Here is a 14,629-nt window from a genome sequence, read left to right as displayed (position 1 = left end):
GAGAGTAAGCAGCACATATGACATTGTTGCAGGTATTGTATAAGAACAAAAACGTGGGCTTCCCTGGTGGCGCAGTGGTTGAGAGTCCGCCTGCCGATGCAGGGGACATGGGTTCGTGCCCCAGTCCGGGAAGATCCCACATGCCGTGGAGCGGCTGGGCCCATGAGCCATGGCCGCTGAGCCTGTGCGTGCGGAGCCTGTGCTCCGCAACGGGAGAGGCCACAACAGTGAGAGGCCCGCGTACTGAAAAAAAAAAAAAAAAAAAAAACGTTGAAATCCAGGGCCCACCAAAAGGAGAACCTAGTAAACTCTCATGGCTTTGGATTAGAAAGCCAGAGAGCTGCACTGACTGACACTTACAGGAACTTCAGCCCAGAATACATTCATTTAGAAAACAGGTTGGTAGTTCCTTAAAATATAAAACATAGAGTTGCCATATGACCCAGTAATTCATATACCCAAGAGAAATTAAAACATCCACATAAAACCTAGTATGCACATATTCATAGCAGCAATATTTATAATAACCAAAAAGTGGAAATAATCCAAATGCCCATCAAGTGATGAATGGATAAACAAAAGTGGTATATCCATTCAATGGAATATTCTTCAGCAATAAGAAGGAATGAAGTATTGACACATGCTACAACATGGATGAGCCTTGAAAACATTATGCTAAATGAAAGAATCCAGTCACAAAAGACCACATACTGTGAGATTCTTTTTATGAAATGTCGAGAAAAAGCAAAGCTGTGGAAAACAAAAGTGGATTAGTTGTTCCCTAGAGTTGAGCAGGGAATGAATAGTGAGTACTAATTGGTATAGGGTTTCTTGTTGGCATGATAAGATTGTTCTAAAATTAGATTATGGTGAAGGTTGCAGAACTCTGTGAGTATACTAAAGGCTCTTGAATTATATGTACACTTTAAACAAGTGAATTTTGTGGCATGTAATTCTATCTCACTGTTTTTGAAAAATCCAGTTATCTCAATCCCTGAATTTGGATCAAGGTATTTTGGATTGCTGTTGCCTCTGGGCACTGGCAGAAGAAAAAAAAGTGAAATCCTCTCTGGAGAATGAAAATGTCCTCTTGGGCCACAAATTAATTCTGATTTTGCAAATACAGTGTTAAACAAAAACTTTTTAAATGGCTAGGCACACAAAGAAATAAGATAACAAGAACCAGCAGAAACAGCAAATATTAGATACGTGAGGACTCCAGCTATTGGAGTTATCAATCACAGACTTAGAAAACTGTGCTTAATGGATTCATGATGATAAAAGACAAGATTTTAAGTTTTGGCAAAGAACTAGAAACTATAAAAGACATAGTAAGTTTGAAAAAGAACCAAATAGAATTCCAATATGAAAAATACAAGAAGCAGTGTTTAAAACTCAGTAGGTAAAAATAATAAGAAATGAAACACAACTGAATAGAGAATTACTGTACTGAAAGAAAGCTCTGGGAAAAAAAATCCAGAATAAAACATGGAGACATGAAAGGATTAAAAACAGTGATGAGAGGGTAAAATAAAAAGAAGATGCTGTGAGGAGATCTAAGTTGCATATAATTGAAGTTATAGAACACAGATTAAAAAAAATGAATGGAACAGAAAAACCATTTGAACAAAACAATGGTGAGAATTTGTCAAATCTCATGAAAGATAACAATCTGCAAATGCAAGAACTTTTACAAACCACATGCAGAATAGCCATAGCAGTAGTAATGACAACCACAAAAACAACAATAAATGCACATCATAGACAATCTGCCAGAGAGCAATGACAAGGAAAATAACCATGAAAGCCGCCAGGGGGAAGTTCTTCAGGTCACCTAGCCTAGCAATAGTACTAAAAATGGAGGGGAAATTCTTTATTCTGATTCCAGATTATCTATAGGAAACCTACAAAAAGCTGTCAGGCTTAAAGGTGAAATGTTGAAATCATTCCCTTTGGGATCAGATTAAGGATTCCCACAGTATTCTCACTATTACTACTTCTATTCAACACTGTACTAGAAATCCTAGCCAATCCAGTAAGTCAAGAAAGTGAAAACAGTTGGTGAAAGATTGGGAAGAAAATTTTACATGTCATGTTTTGAATGTGATTGTTTGTCTGAAAAATCCAAAAAGCTTCACAGATGAGTTACCAGAATTAATAAATTAGTTTAACAAGTTTGCAAGATATAAGATCAATAGACAAAAGGCAGTTGTATTTCTCTATACCAGGGTAAAAAAATTGAAAGTTTCAGAAACAATACCATTTATAATAGCATAGAAGTACCCAATATTTTACATTGAATAAAGGTATTCAAGAATATTTTGCAGAAAAATAAAAAATATTACTGAGGTGAAACAGTGACCAAAAATAAACGTAATGATAATCCATGTCATGGGTTAGAGGATTCAAAATCATAAAGATATCCTCTTGCTCCAGCATGGTGTAAAAATTTAACACAATCCAATCAAAATTCCAACAGCTATTTTGTGAAACTTGAGATGATTCTAAAGTTTATGTTGGAATTTTAAGGGCCAAGATTTGCCCAAGACCATAATTAAGGTATGTGTGCAAGGATAATAGCCAAAATTTTAAATAATAGGAAGTCCAGAAAAAAAGACCTATAGAGATCAACACCTAATTTACGCCCCCCCCCAAAAAAAATAAATAAAATAAAAAGGCATAGAGCACAAGGTAAATGAAGACCGTATAAATATATAGTGCTGGGACAAAGAAATATTCACATGGCAAAAAAATAAATTCTTGACTCCTATCCCACACATACAAAATCAGTATTCCATTAGCTGTACATCTACATGTAAAATACTTTTTATCGTTTTACATAATTCAGAGCAGAAAAATAATTCTTAGGTGGGACATAAAAAATCATTAAATAAAGGAAAATATTGATAAATTGGACAGTACTAAAATTAAGAACCTATGTTCACATTAAGATAACATTAAGAAAAAGACAAGCTTTAAACTAGGAGAAGATATTTGCCACACATAATGAAGGGCTTGTGTCCAAAATATAAAACGAACTTCTTATAAATCAGTAAGTAAAAGGGCAAAGCCTTCACAATGGAGGATATCAAAATGGCTAATACAAATGTGACAAGGGCTCAGCTTCATTAATCGGAGAAGGAAATGCAAAAATAAAACCACAATGAGATACTCTTGCACATCTAGCAGAATGACTGAAATTAAAATAAAAAGAAGGAGAAGGAGAACAATATCAGGAATGGGCAAGGATGTGGAACAATAAATCTCACACACTGCTGGTGGGGTACAAATTGGTACAATCAATTCAGAAACAGAAATGTGTGCCTGTGCATTAAGCTACATGTATAAGATTTTTCATAGCCAGGTAATAGCATAATTCATAGTAGTGAAAAACTGAAATCAACCAAAGTATCCATTCTCAGTACTAGAATGAAAAAAATAAATTCATACAATGGAATACTCTACAACAATGAAAATCAACAAACTACAGCCATATGCAGTCACATGGATGAATTTCACAAATGTCATATTGAGTGAAAGGAGTCAAATATAAAAGAATACATAGTATAGGGCTTCCATTTATATAAATATCAAAAATAAGAAATTAAACTCCTCTGTTTAGGGATTCATGCTTAAATGGTAAAATTATGAAGAAGAGTAGCAATTGCTATATATGTCACAATAGTGTTTACCTTTTGAGAGAGGTAGGAGATAGTCATTAACTATGGGTTATATGGGAATTGATCTAGGTCAGGGGTCCGTACATCACAGCCTAGAGGCCAAATTCAGCTTCCTTCTGTTTTTGTCCATAAACTTTTATTAGAACACATCCATATCCTTTTGTTTACAGTTGTCTATCAGTGCTTTCACTACAACAGATTTTAAGTAGTTGTGACAGAGTCCACATGTCTGCAAAGCCTGAAACGTTTACATCTGGGTCTCTACAGAAAAAGTTTGCTAAACTTCACTCTGGGTGATTTTTCCATGAGTGTGTTCATTGAGCTTTATGATTTTCTGCTTGTATTTTATATATGTATTACAATTTTTAAGTTAAAAAGATAAGCAGGGGAATGTAGTAATTGTTCTAATGCAAACATTAACAAATCACTGGAAGCCAGCAAGGGGGTCAGAACTCTTGAGGTGTGAGGGTATTAGAAGGAGTGTCAGAGTAAGTGATCTTGAATCTGAGTCAGGAAACACGAATAAGATTGTCGCAGCTGCCTGAAATGGAGGAGGACATTAGCAGCACAGACACCAACGTGTGCGAAGGCAAGAGGTGTGAGAGAAGAGGGCACATTTGGGAGAACAGATATAGTTTGGTGAGGTGGCATGGCAAGAGTGCTAAGAAATGAGGCTGAGGAGGTAGCTGGGATCTTGACAACAAATGATAGGCGATGTCATGATTACAGCTTTAGAACTGACTTTGCAGAGGTGGGGACTAAAGGGCATCAAGCAGAGATGTGAAAAACTCAGACTTGCAAAGTAAAACATTAAGATGATTTTGGCAACAGTACAGAGGATGAGTAGGAAGAGGACGAGACCTGAGGGGGAAAAGGCAGCTAGAAGTCTGTTGTGTTGCCGGGAAAGGAGCAATTTCAGTAGGCCCCGCAGCGTATGCCAAGCTCATTTACAAGCCATTTTTGCCTTCTGCTCTTTCTGTGTTCACTGGTGCTGTCCTGAACTTATCTCAATCTGTCCCTCACACCTTGCTCAGTTTGGATCTTAACACATTCAGCAGGTAATCTTTACTTGGCCTCTCAGATTTGAGACATGGTCTTGACTCAAAATAAAACACAGGAACAAGCTTATGTTCCAAGCCAGGGTTACAGGGTAGCTGACAGGCAGTGCCCACTAGCCAGCTGTATGATCAGGTCACCCAAGGTGGCTGTTCTCTTGTTCTCTTTACCTCCCCTGCTTGACCAGTCCCTGCCTCACCTACAACCTACTCACCTGAATGACCTTCTCTCTTAATCATAGAGCCTGATCAGTAAATGCCTATGTATTAATGCTTGCCCCTGGCCCCAGCTACTGATTGTTCTAATCTTTAGATCAGAACTATCTCTACTATGACAGTTTACCAAAGGGGCCATGAGGGACATGCTCCTCTGCTGGTTTCCCTGGTAACCCATGAGCCAACCTGATGTCAATTCCCTCTGTAACTGGTGATCTCCCTCTTCCCCTGGGAGCAAAGACTGCTGCCATGTCCTGCCCTCTGTCTGCCTCACACGGTGGAGTGTTGCTCCAGGACCTTGCTTCAGACATGTAAGATCCCTCATCTATTAAACCGTCGATGTGTCTGTTGCCGACGCTGGGCTCTCTCTTTGGTCTTGAGGCTGGGCAAGTACCAGGCTGGCAGGCCTGCAGGGTGCAGCCCAACACCAGCTTTCCCTTTCCATGGTTGGCTTCAGTAGCAGCCACCATCAACTTCTCTTGCAGCTCCTCCTGGCCTAGGCCATTCAAGGCTTGAATCGTCTATTTCCCATGTATTACTTGGATGGCTACTAAGTGGTGGACATTGAGCTTGGTGTCAGATCAGAAAAAGTCAGACACATTCTATGCCCTCAAGGAACTCTCAATCTTGTAGATAAAGACAGATATATAAGCCAGTGAGTGAAATGGAGCGTTTGGGGCTTTGAGAGACATAAAAACATGGCATAGGGAGCACAGAGGAGGAAGTGGTCCATTCTCTTGGGATTCAATTTTGAAAAGGGATGTTACTTTTAGAAGGACTATTGAGCAGATATTCAGGAGAAGCAACAGCTTGAACCAAGCTACAGAGCCAAAAAAAGTTCTGTTGTGTTAGGGGAAACTTTCTGAGACCTTGCTGTTTGCATGGTTGTATTAGTAAGCAGCTGACCATGTTCATATATAAGGCAAAATTAATATCTATTCTTAAGATGAAGATAGTCTGAAGAAGATATAAGAAAAGTGAATAGGTGCTCCAGAGGAGGCTAGGTACAAATCAAAGTAAAAACAAAAACAAAACCCAAAACCCACACAGACAGGTTTTGTCATGGAATGACATCATACATGGGAGCTAAGGGAAGAATATTTTGCAAGAAGGAGAGAGTGTCCACATGTGTTAAATGCTTGAGACTTTGTCTGAGAATAGAGAACTGATTCTTGAGTTTGGCGACATGAAGTTCATCCATGAAAGTCATTTTTCAGAGGAGGAATAGGGATAAAGCCAAACTGGAGTGGATTGAAGAGAGAATGGCAAGGAAGTGAAAACAGCTAATACAGAAAACTTCTGAGGAATATTTTGCAGTTGAGGGAGGTAGAGAAATGGAGTGGTAACTGGAGAGAGAAGACTAAGTTGGTTAAAGTCATACTGTGGAGAACATTTTTCACATTGGCAGTGGGAACCCCTGAAGATTTCAGAATCAGAAAATTCCTCGACATTGTAGGGTTGAAAAGAGGAATGTGGCAGTAATGACTTGAGGGAGGGGTGAAATTGAGAGACCAGTGAGCAGATAGTCCAGGAATAAGGGGGCAAATATATGAACCTGGGGGGTGGCCAGCAGGATGGGAATTACCAAACAGAAATGAGGGCCGTTATAGAAGAATAGTGATCTTTGCTGAAAGATTTTCAGCAAAATACCCAAATCACTTACTCAGACAAAACAGTAGAGCTGAAAGGAATCGAAGTATGATCAGACTTTAAAGAAGAAGAAACCGAGACCCAAGAAAGGAAGGCGTTAAAGCATATATCTTACACGGAAAGAAATTATGTTATATGTACACACATACATGTATATATTTGTGCATCCAGAACATAAATATACCTGAGGACATGCCAGTTAGGGGTCCTGGATACGATCATATGAGCAGTTGGCTCCTTGGTCTTCAACAGCCCCCATCTGGCAAATGGCAGGGTCATAGGCTTTCCTCATTCGTGTCTCTTAGGTGTTCCCCAAAGGGCAGGGCCATGGTACACATCATCAGAGCTCGCCGTCTGCTCTGGAGGATGTTAGCTTAGAAGCTGAGTTCCTAGGACCTCTTCTGCATTTCTGTCCTGTGGTCATCTTGAGTCTGTCAGCTCTCACTCTCTCTCCTCTGCACATCTACCATCCTGGGTTGACCAACTCCCTTGACACTCCCAGTGTGGTGGTGCTTCCTTGCTGTGCTCCAACTCCGGTTAGGATTTGGGTACCTGCTCTCCATCTTGCTGCCACCCGGAGCAACTCACCTCTGAATCAGCTGTTGGTAAGGAGGCACTTCCTTTTGTATTCAACTGCTTTGGAAGGGGAGTTGCTTAGGCTCTGGTGGCACAGCGCTTTAATGTAGTGTCCACTCTTCCCCCTGGGTTTACACATGCTTGCTTAAGGGAGTGGGGGTTGCTGGCGGAAGGCATGTTCAAGGGTAGACTCATTGCCATTGCCATTCAGGCATCGCTGCTGACTCCAACGCAGGGTGTCTGGTTCCTTCATCACTTATGGGGTCCTTCTTTCCCTCCCAATGGCTTGGCTACCCCAACCATTAGGTAGGTATGTCTATATCCCAACTCCAAGTAGAAACCCCAATAAAGTTATTTCCTATAGATCTTTAAGCTACACATGAAGCCAAGGATGTGGTTAAGCCTGTGTTATGTATCCTTATCTCTTCAATGACAATAAAGGAAGCTTTGTTGGGAAGTCTCCTCTAACTTCACACTAGTCTCTACCTAGGTCAAGTTACTTAACCAGTCTGGGTCTCATTTTCCTTATCTGGGAGGGTGAAAAATGTAAATATAGATAAGGCCCTTAGAATAATGCATCTCATTCACAGCTGGCATCTCAGCTCTGATCCAAATAAGGGGTGTGTGTATAATCACATGTTTACATATCAACCATTTACATACATGCATAGCCACTTCAATTGAAGGAGACTTACAGAAGCGAAAGTGGAGTTTAAGTGAAAATGTTCCCAGTTACTGCCTCTCCTTTCTTTCATTTAGTTTTCTCTTCCTGGAAGCCCAGAGTGTGACTGCTGCCTATAGGAAGATTCTGCACTCCTCTTAACCAGGAAAGAGAAAGCAAGGGACATGGAGGAGGAGAGGCAGGGGAAAGTTGAATGCTTAGAGCCTAGGATTGACCTGTTTGAGATCTCCATCTCCATTTTGACTTTATCTCCAAGGTTGCTTTCTGCACATGGACATGGTGTGGTGGCAGTAATGCGGCCTTCGAAAGGTGGGCTGATATATATGGCAGACAGCAAGAGACCCTATGAGGCAGAGACTGAGCAAAAAGCATCAGTATGTAAAACAGCATCAAATAGACTCATCTGGAGCTTACTTAGCAGGAGGAAGATGGATAGAGCCAGAGCTCTAGGTAGAATGGAGAAGGGTTTATAAAGTACAGACACTCAGCTTTGTATTTATTAACCCTCAGAGGGATGAAGATCAAGAAATTCAAAATTGGACCAGTTTTGTGTGTGTGAGAGAGAGAGGCGGGGGGAGGCGGGGACAAGCTGAATAAGCTGGGGTGATCCCATCCTTTAAGATATAGCTAAGACAGATAAAAAGCACCATATCTAATTGTGGAAATTCTAAATCACTCCCTAAGATTTCTGTAAATTGCTAGAAGGGTGTGTGTCTCCCAGGACCCCCACTGACCACTCTTCTACTTCCACTGAATGCATTCAGTTTATAGATCTTCTCCACACTCTGTTTACCAACCTGCCTAAGCTGGAATTTGGTTTTGCCTCTTAGCTGCTGCATGACTTTGGACAAATTACTTAACCTCTCTGTGCTTTTGAGCCTCACTTACAAAATGGTGAAAACACTACTGCTTATCTGTTTGCCTTGAGTTTATTAAATTAATGAATTACCATAAAGCACGTAAATACATTAATGTATGTAAAGGGCTTAGAACACCACTTGGCGTACAATAAGCATTTTTACAATATTGTAATTATGCTGACCTGATATTAGGCATCAAACCAGATTTTGAGCTCAGGGTCTCTTCTTTCTTTTCACCCAAAACAGCCCTACTCAAAAGGTTGTGTGCACACATGTGTGTGCAGAAGACTTTACAAAAGACTGGGGAGATGAAGGAATTTGCATTTCATTTGTAACAACTTACAAACCAACAACTTACAAGTTCAGAGTATACAATTCTGCTTCTCTAAGTTCCTCACACATTTCCAGTTCGATCTTAGTCCTGTCAGTCTCCACTCATCCCACATTTCTAATCTTAATGAATGCGAGTAACTTTGCTATCTGTTTTTTCATCTTTAGCTCTACTGACCTGTGCCCTCAGGGTCTCCTCATCCACCCTCAACCTGTTTATCAAGAATTTTCTTAAGCATGAGTATTTCCTTCTTTTGTAAGCATATATCAGGCAGTAGATACAGTTTCTAATGGTTCTCATGAATTCTTAGATACTGAAGTATGTTGAAAGCAATCTGATTAATTATTTTATCATTTGAGGCATCAGTGGGGCTGTAGGTTTTCTGTAAATCTACATTTTCACACCTCAGGCTGCAAAACTAATACAAGAGACTCTGAGCCCCTAGAGAGCAGAGATTGAATCTGTCATCTTTTTATCTGCAGCAAACCCCAATAGGTGGCTCAAAAATTGATGGACACTTGTAATTCACTGTCTATATCTTTTCAGTAGGAGTGAAATACCTTCTTCTGGAAGAAGGCTTCAAGCCTGCTATTGCAGTTACTGGGTGTAAAGTTGCGGAATTTGTTCTCTACCATCATGGTAAAGCAAATGGGCTCAGCTAGGTACCAAAGAGACCCAAATGATATTTATCCCATGGCATAATCCCAGGATCTTTTAAACACCATGAGTAATTCCCATTCTCCTCACTCCACAGAACTTGACATCTAACTTTCTGTTATTGCAATAATTCCTCTTGGTATTCTGTTTCTTCTGTGTAATAGTAAATAATTTTAAATTTCTACCAAATTTAACAGTTTGACCACAGTTATTTCTCTAGTGGGATATTCCTAGCAGAAGAAAGAATTGGGAGAAGTGGTGTCCCCTGCATTGGCAGGCAGATTTTTAACCACTGTGCCACCAGGGAAGCCCTGAATCAGTTTGATATTTCATATGGTAGATTATTTTATTATCAAAATATTCACTGACCCTTCCTAACAGCTCCTCCTTACAAGGCCCCTCTCTTCCAGGCCTATCCCTGTTAAAGTATTATACTTCTGAGGCCATTAACATCTAAGCCCATTAACGGGCTTGACCATGTGATTTTATGTATTTATTTATTTATTTTAATTTTATTTATTTTTTATACAGCAGGTTCTTATTAGTTATCCATTTTATACATATTAGTGTATATATGTCAATCCCAATCTCCCAATTCATCCCATCACAAACCTCCCCCCCTTCCCCCCTTGGTGTTGATATGTTTGTTCTCTGCATCTGTGTCTCTATTTCTGCTTTGCAAACCGGTTCATCTGTACCATTTTTCTAGATTCCACATATATGCGTTAATATATGATATTTGTTTTTGTCTTTCTGACTTACTTCACTCTGTATGACAGTCTCTAGGTCCATCCACATCGCTACAAATGACCCAGTTTCGTTCCTTTTTATGGCTCAGTAATATTCCATTGTATATATGTACCACAACTTCTTTATCCTTTCTTCTGTGGATGGGCATTTAGGTTGCTTCCATGACCTGGCTATTGTAAATAGTGCTGCAATGAACATTGGGGTCCATGTGTCTTTCTGAATTATGGTTTTCTCTGGGTATATGCCCAGTAGTGGGATTGCTGGGTCATATGGTAATTCTATTTTTAGTTTTTTAAGGAACCTCCATACTGTTCTCCATAGTGGCTGTATCAACTTACATTGCCACCAACAGTGCAAGAGGGTTCCCTTTTCTCCACACCCTCTCCAGCACTTGTTGTTTATAGATTTTCTGATGATGCCCATTCTAACTGGTGTGAGGTGATACCTCATTGTAGTTTTTTTTTTCAGAAATTCAAAAATGGTCTTTTACTATCCACAATTAAAAATTAATCTTGTAATAACTTATAATGGAAAAGAATCTGAAAAAGAATACATATATACATATAACTGAATCACCTTGCTATACACCTGAAACTAACACAACATTGTAAATCAACCACACCTCAATGAAAAAATAGTAAGTTTCAAGAGAAAATATTTTAGCATTTAATGTCTTAGTATTAATGAACATCTACTGATTCAAAAGTTAAAAAGTATGTCCCATTAAATGTATGCACTTGAATTATTAAAAAAATCTTGGAATTACAATAAAATACTCAATATTTTGCCCATTATTTAATTAGGTAAATAGAATTATGACAAGGTCAATAATTAATGATTAGTAATATGCCAAAATAATTTCATACATTTATAAATATATCAAAATCTCTTCTAGTTTCATTGTCCTCAGAAACCTAAGAATACCACTCAATCATCATTTTACTTGTCATTTTCATCAGACACCATTCTTTTTGATTTTGTATTCTACTGAATACATCTTCCCCTGATTACTTTTGTTTTACTGAAAAGAAAAAAAAATCATTTTCTTGGAAACAAAATGAAGTCTAAATTAATTCAGTAGCTGCCGAAATTTCACCTGAAATTTTAAACAGCCACAAATCCACATTAGCTTTAATATATAGCTAGTACACAATAAAAATTAAAGGGGCTATTTTGGGAAAGTTGATGCAAGGAGAAAAATTGATTAAAGTATATTCACTGAACATCCTGTCATCAACATTTTTATTTAGTTTAGTAAATGCTAGAATATAAATACATAACAATATGTTCTTTCTTATCATGGGTAGTCTTTTATTTAACTAAATTTCATGGCCATCATTTTACATAACAAAACAACACAGAAGAAAAATCTGTAAATTATCAGAAATGGGGCAAGGACATCAGAAAATAATGCATTTTATATAAATTATAGAGGACAGTTACAATGAAAACCCATTATTTTCCTCTCTAACTGAATTTTACAAGATAAAGTCAACACATATTATTCTGCACACTGCTAAGAGTGCATAAACACTGTGGCTTTTTCAAAAGACAGTGGTCAAAGACAAATGTTATCTTGATGACATATACTGTTCTTAGTTCTTAACTGGAGTTGAGCTTCCTTTCATAGTGTTCTTTAGGTGATGGTAGTTTGGCAAGATTTTCAACAGGAAATCCAGGTGTAGTGTCTGGGGCTGTGGCCGCTCAGTCTGCACCCGACGAAGACAGCCTGCGCCATAAATCACTGTGTTCTCAGGGATGACTTCAAATGTGTTCAGGTTGCAACAGGCCCCGATGATGCAACCACTTGTCAGTGTTACGTTTCTGCCTACATATGTATTTGATTCAATAATATTATTATCTCCTATTTTCATGGCTTGGGAATAACAGCCAACTTCAAGCACATTATTGGTGCCAATGATCATAGGTTTGGGCTCTGAATCTGCAGCATCAGGGTGAGCATTTATGATGAGCGCCTGTTCTTCTATTATGTTACCTTCGCCAATCACTATGGGCCCAGCTTCTGCAATGATTTGTGCTTTACGGTAGATCACTGTCCTGGGTCCTATAGTTACATCACCCCTGATCTCACTCTCTACACACACAGCTGCTCCAGGTGCAATCTTCACACTTTTTTGAGTCTTTCCTGACATGGTTCAAGCCCTGTCTCCTCATTGTAGTTTTGATTTCATTTTTGTAATAATTAGTGATGTTGAGCAGCTTTTCATGTGCCTCTTGGGCATCTGTATGTCTTCTTTGGAGAAATGTCTATTTAGGTCTTCTGCCCATTTTTGGATTGGGTTGTTTGTTTTTTTAATATTGAGCTGCGTGAGCTGTTTATATATTTTGGAGATTAATCCTTTGTCCGTTGATTCGTTTGCAGATATTTTCTCCCATTCTGAGGGTTGTCTTTTCATCTTGTTTATAGTTTCCTTGGCTGTGCAAAAGCTTTTAAGTCTCATTAGGTCCCATTTGTTTATTTTTGTTTTTATTTCCATTACTCTAGGAGGTGGGTCAAAAAAGATCTTGCTGTGATTTATGTCAGGGTGTTCTTTCTATGTTTCCCTCTAAGAGTTTTATAGTGTCTGGCTTTACAGTCTTTAATCCATTTTGAGTTTATTTTTGTGCATGGTGTTAGGGAGTGTTGTAATTTCATTCTTTTACATGTAGCTGTCCAGTTTTCCCAGCACCACTTATTAAAGAGACTGTCTTTTCTCCATTGTATATCTTTGCCTCCTTTGTCACAGATTAGTTGACCATAGGTGTGTGGGTTTATCTCTGGGCTTTCTATCCTTTTCTGTCGATCTATATTTCTGTTTTTGTGCCAGCACCATATTGTCTTGATTACTGTAGCTTGATTACTGTACTTGATTACTGTAGCTTTGTAATATAGTCTGAACACAGGGAGTCTGATTTCTCCAGCTCCGTTTTTTTCCCTCAAGACTGCTTTGGCTATTCGGGGTCTTTTGTGTCTCCATACAAATTTTAAGATATTTTGTTCTACTTCTGTAAAAAATGCAGTTGGTAATTTGACAGGGATTGCACTGAATCTGTAGATTGATTCTTATTCAATTGATTCAATATTGATTCTTCCAATCCAAGAACATGGTATATCTCTCCATCTCTTTGTGTCATCTTTGATTTCTTTCATCAGTGTCTTATAGTTTTCTGAGTACAGGTCTTTTACCTCCTTGTGTAGGTTTATTGCTAGATATTTTATTCTTTTTGTTGCAATGGTGAATGGGATTGTTTCCTTAATTTCTCTTTCTGATCTTTCATTGTTAGTGTATAGGAATGCAAGAGATTTCTGTGCATTAATTTTGTGTCCTGCAACTTTACCACATTCATTCATTAATTCTACTAGTTTTCTGGTGGCATCTTTAGGATTATCTATGTATAGTGCCATGTCATCTCAAACAATGACAGTTTTACTTCTTCTTTTCCAATTTGTATTCCTTTTATTTCTTTTTCTTCTCTGATTGCCATGGCAAGGACTTCCAAAACTATGTGGAATAATAGTGGCGAGAGTGGACATCCTTGTCTTGTTCCTGATCTTAGAGGAGATGCTTTCAGTTTTTCACCATTGAGGATGATGTTTGCTGTGGGTTTGTCGTATATGGCCTTTATTATGTTGAGGTAGGTTCCCTCTGTGCCTACTTTCTGGAGAGTTTTTATCATAAATGGGTGGTGAATCTTGTCAAAAGCTTTTTCTGCATCTATTGAGATGATCATACGGTTTTTAATTCCTCAATTTGTTAATGTGGTGTATCACATTGATTGATTTGCATATATTGAAGAATCCTTGCATCCCTGGGATAAATCCCACTTGATCATGGTGTATGATCCTTTTATTTTTTTTCTTTTATTTATTTTTTGCTGTACGTGGGCCTCTCACTGTTGTGGCCTCTCCTGTTGCGGAGCTCAGGCTCCAGAAGTGCAGGCTCAGTGGCCATGGCTCATGGGCCTAACCGCTCCGTGGCATGTGGGATCTTCCAGGACCAGGACACAAACCCGTGTCCCCTGCATTGGCAGGTGGACTCTCAACCACTGCGCCACCAGGGAAGCCCTCCATTGTATATATGTACCACACCTTCTTTATCCCTTCTTCCGTGGATGGGCATTTAGGTTGCTTCCATGACCTGACTATGGTAAATAGTGCTGCAATGAACATT

General features: G+C 38.8%; 2 protein-coding genes across 2 annotated transcripts in view; one reads left to right on the top strand and one right to left on the bottom strand.

The window, feature by feature from the left end:
• The window catches only part of COX16 (cytochrome c oxidase assembly factor COX16), a 131,069-nt gene that overhangs the window by 70,892 nt on the left and 45,548 nt on the right, over window positions 1-14,629 (top strand). The window lies entirely within an intron of this gene.
• On the bottom strand, window positions 12,003-12,622 carry LOC309803293 (dynactin subunit 6-like). The gene has a single exon (XM_082619304.1). It carries the CDS (start codon window positions 12,608-12,610, stop codon window positions 12,053-12,055), a length of 558 nt encoding a protein of 185 aa, XP_082475430.1. The 5' UTR covers window positions 12,611-12,622; the 3' UTR covers window positions 12,003-12,052.

This window comes from Mesoplodon mirus (genome assembly GCF_964341445.2).
Source record: "Mesoplodon mirus genome assembly, chromosome: 4".
NCBI classification, from domain to species: Eukaryota; Metazoa; Chordata; class Mammalia; order Artiodactyla; family Ziphiidae; genus Mesoplodon; species Mesoplodon mirus.
Note: the sequence above shows the minus strand (reverse complement) of the source record. Positions and strands in the feature narration are given on the sequence as shown.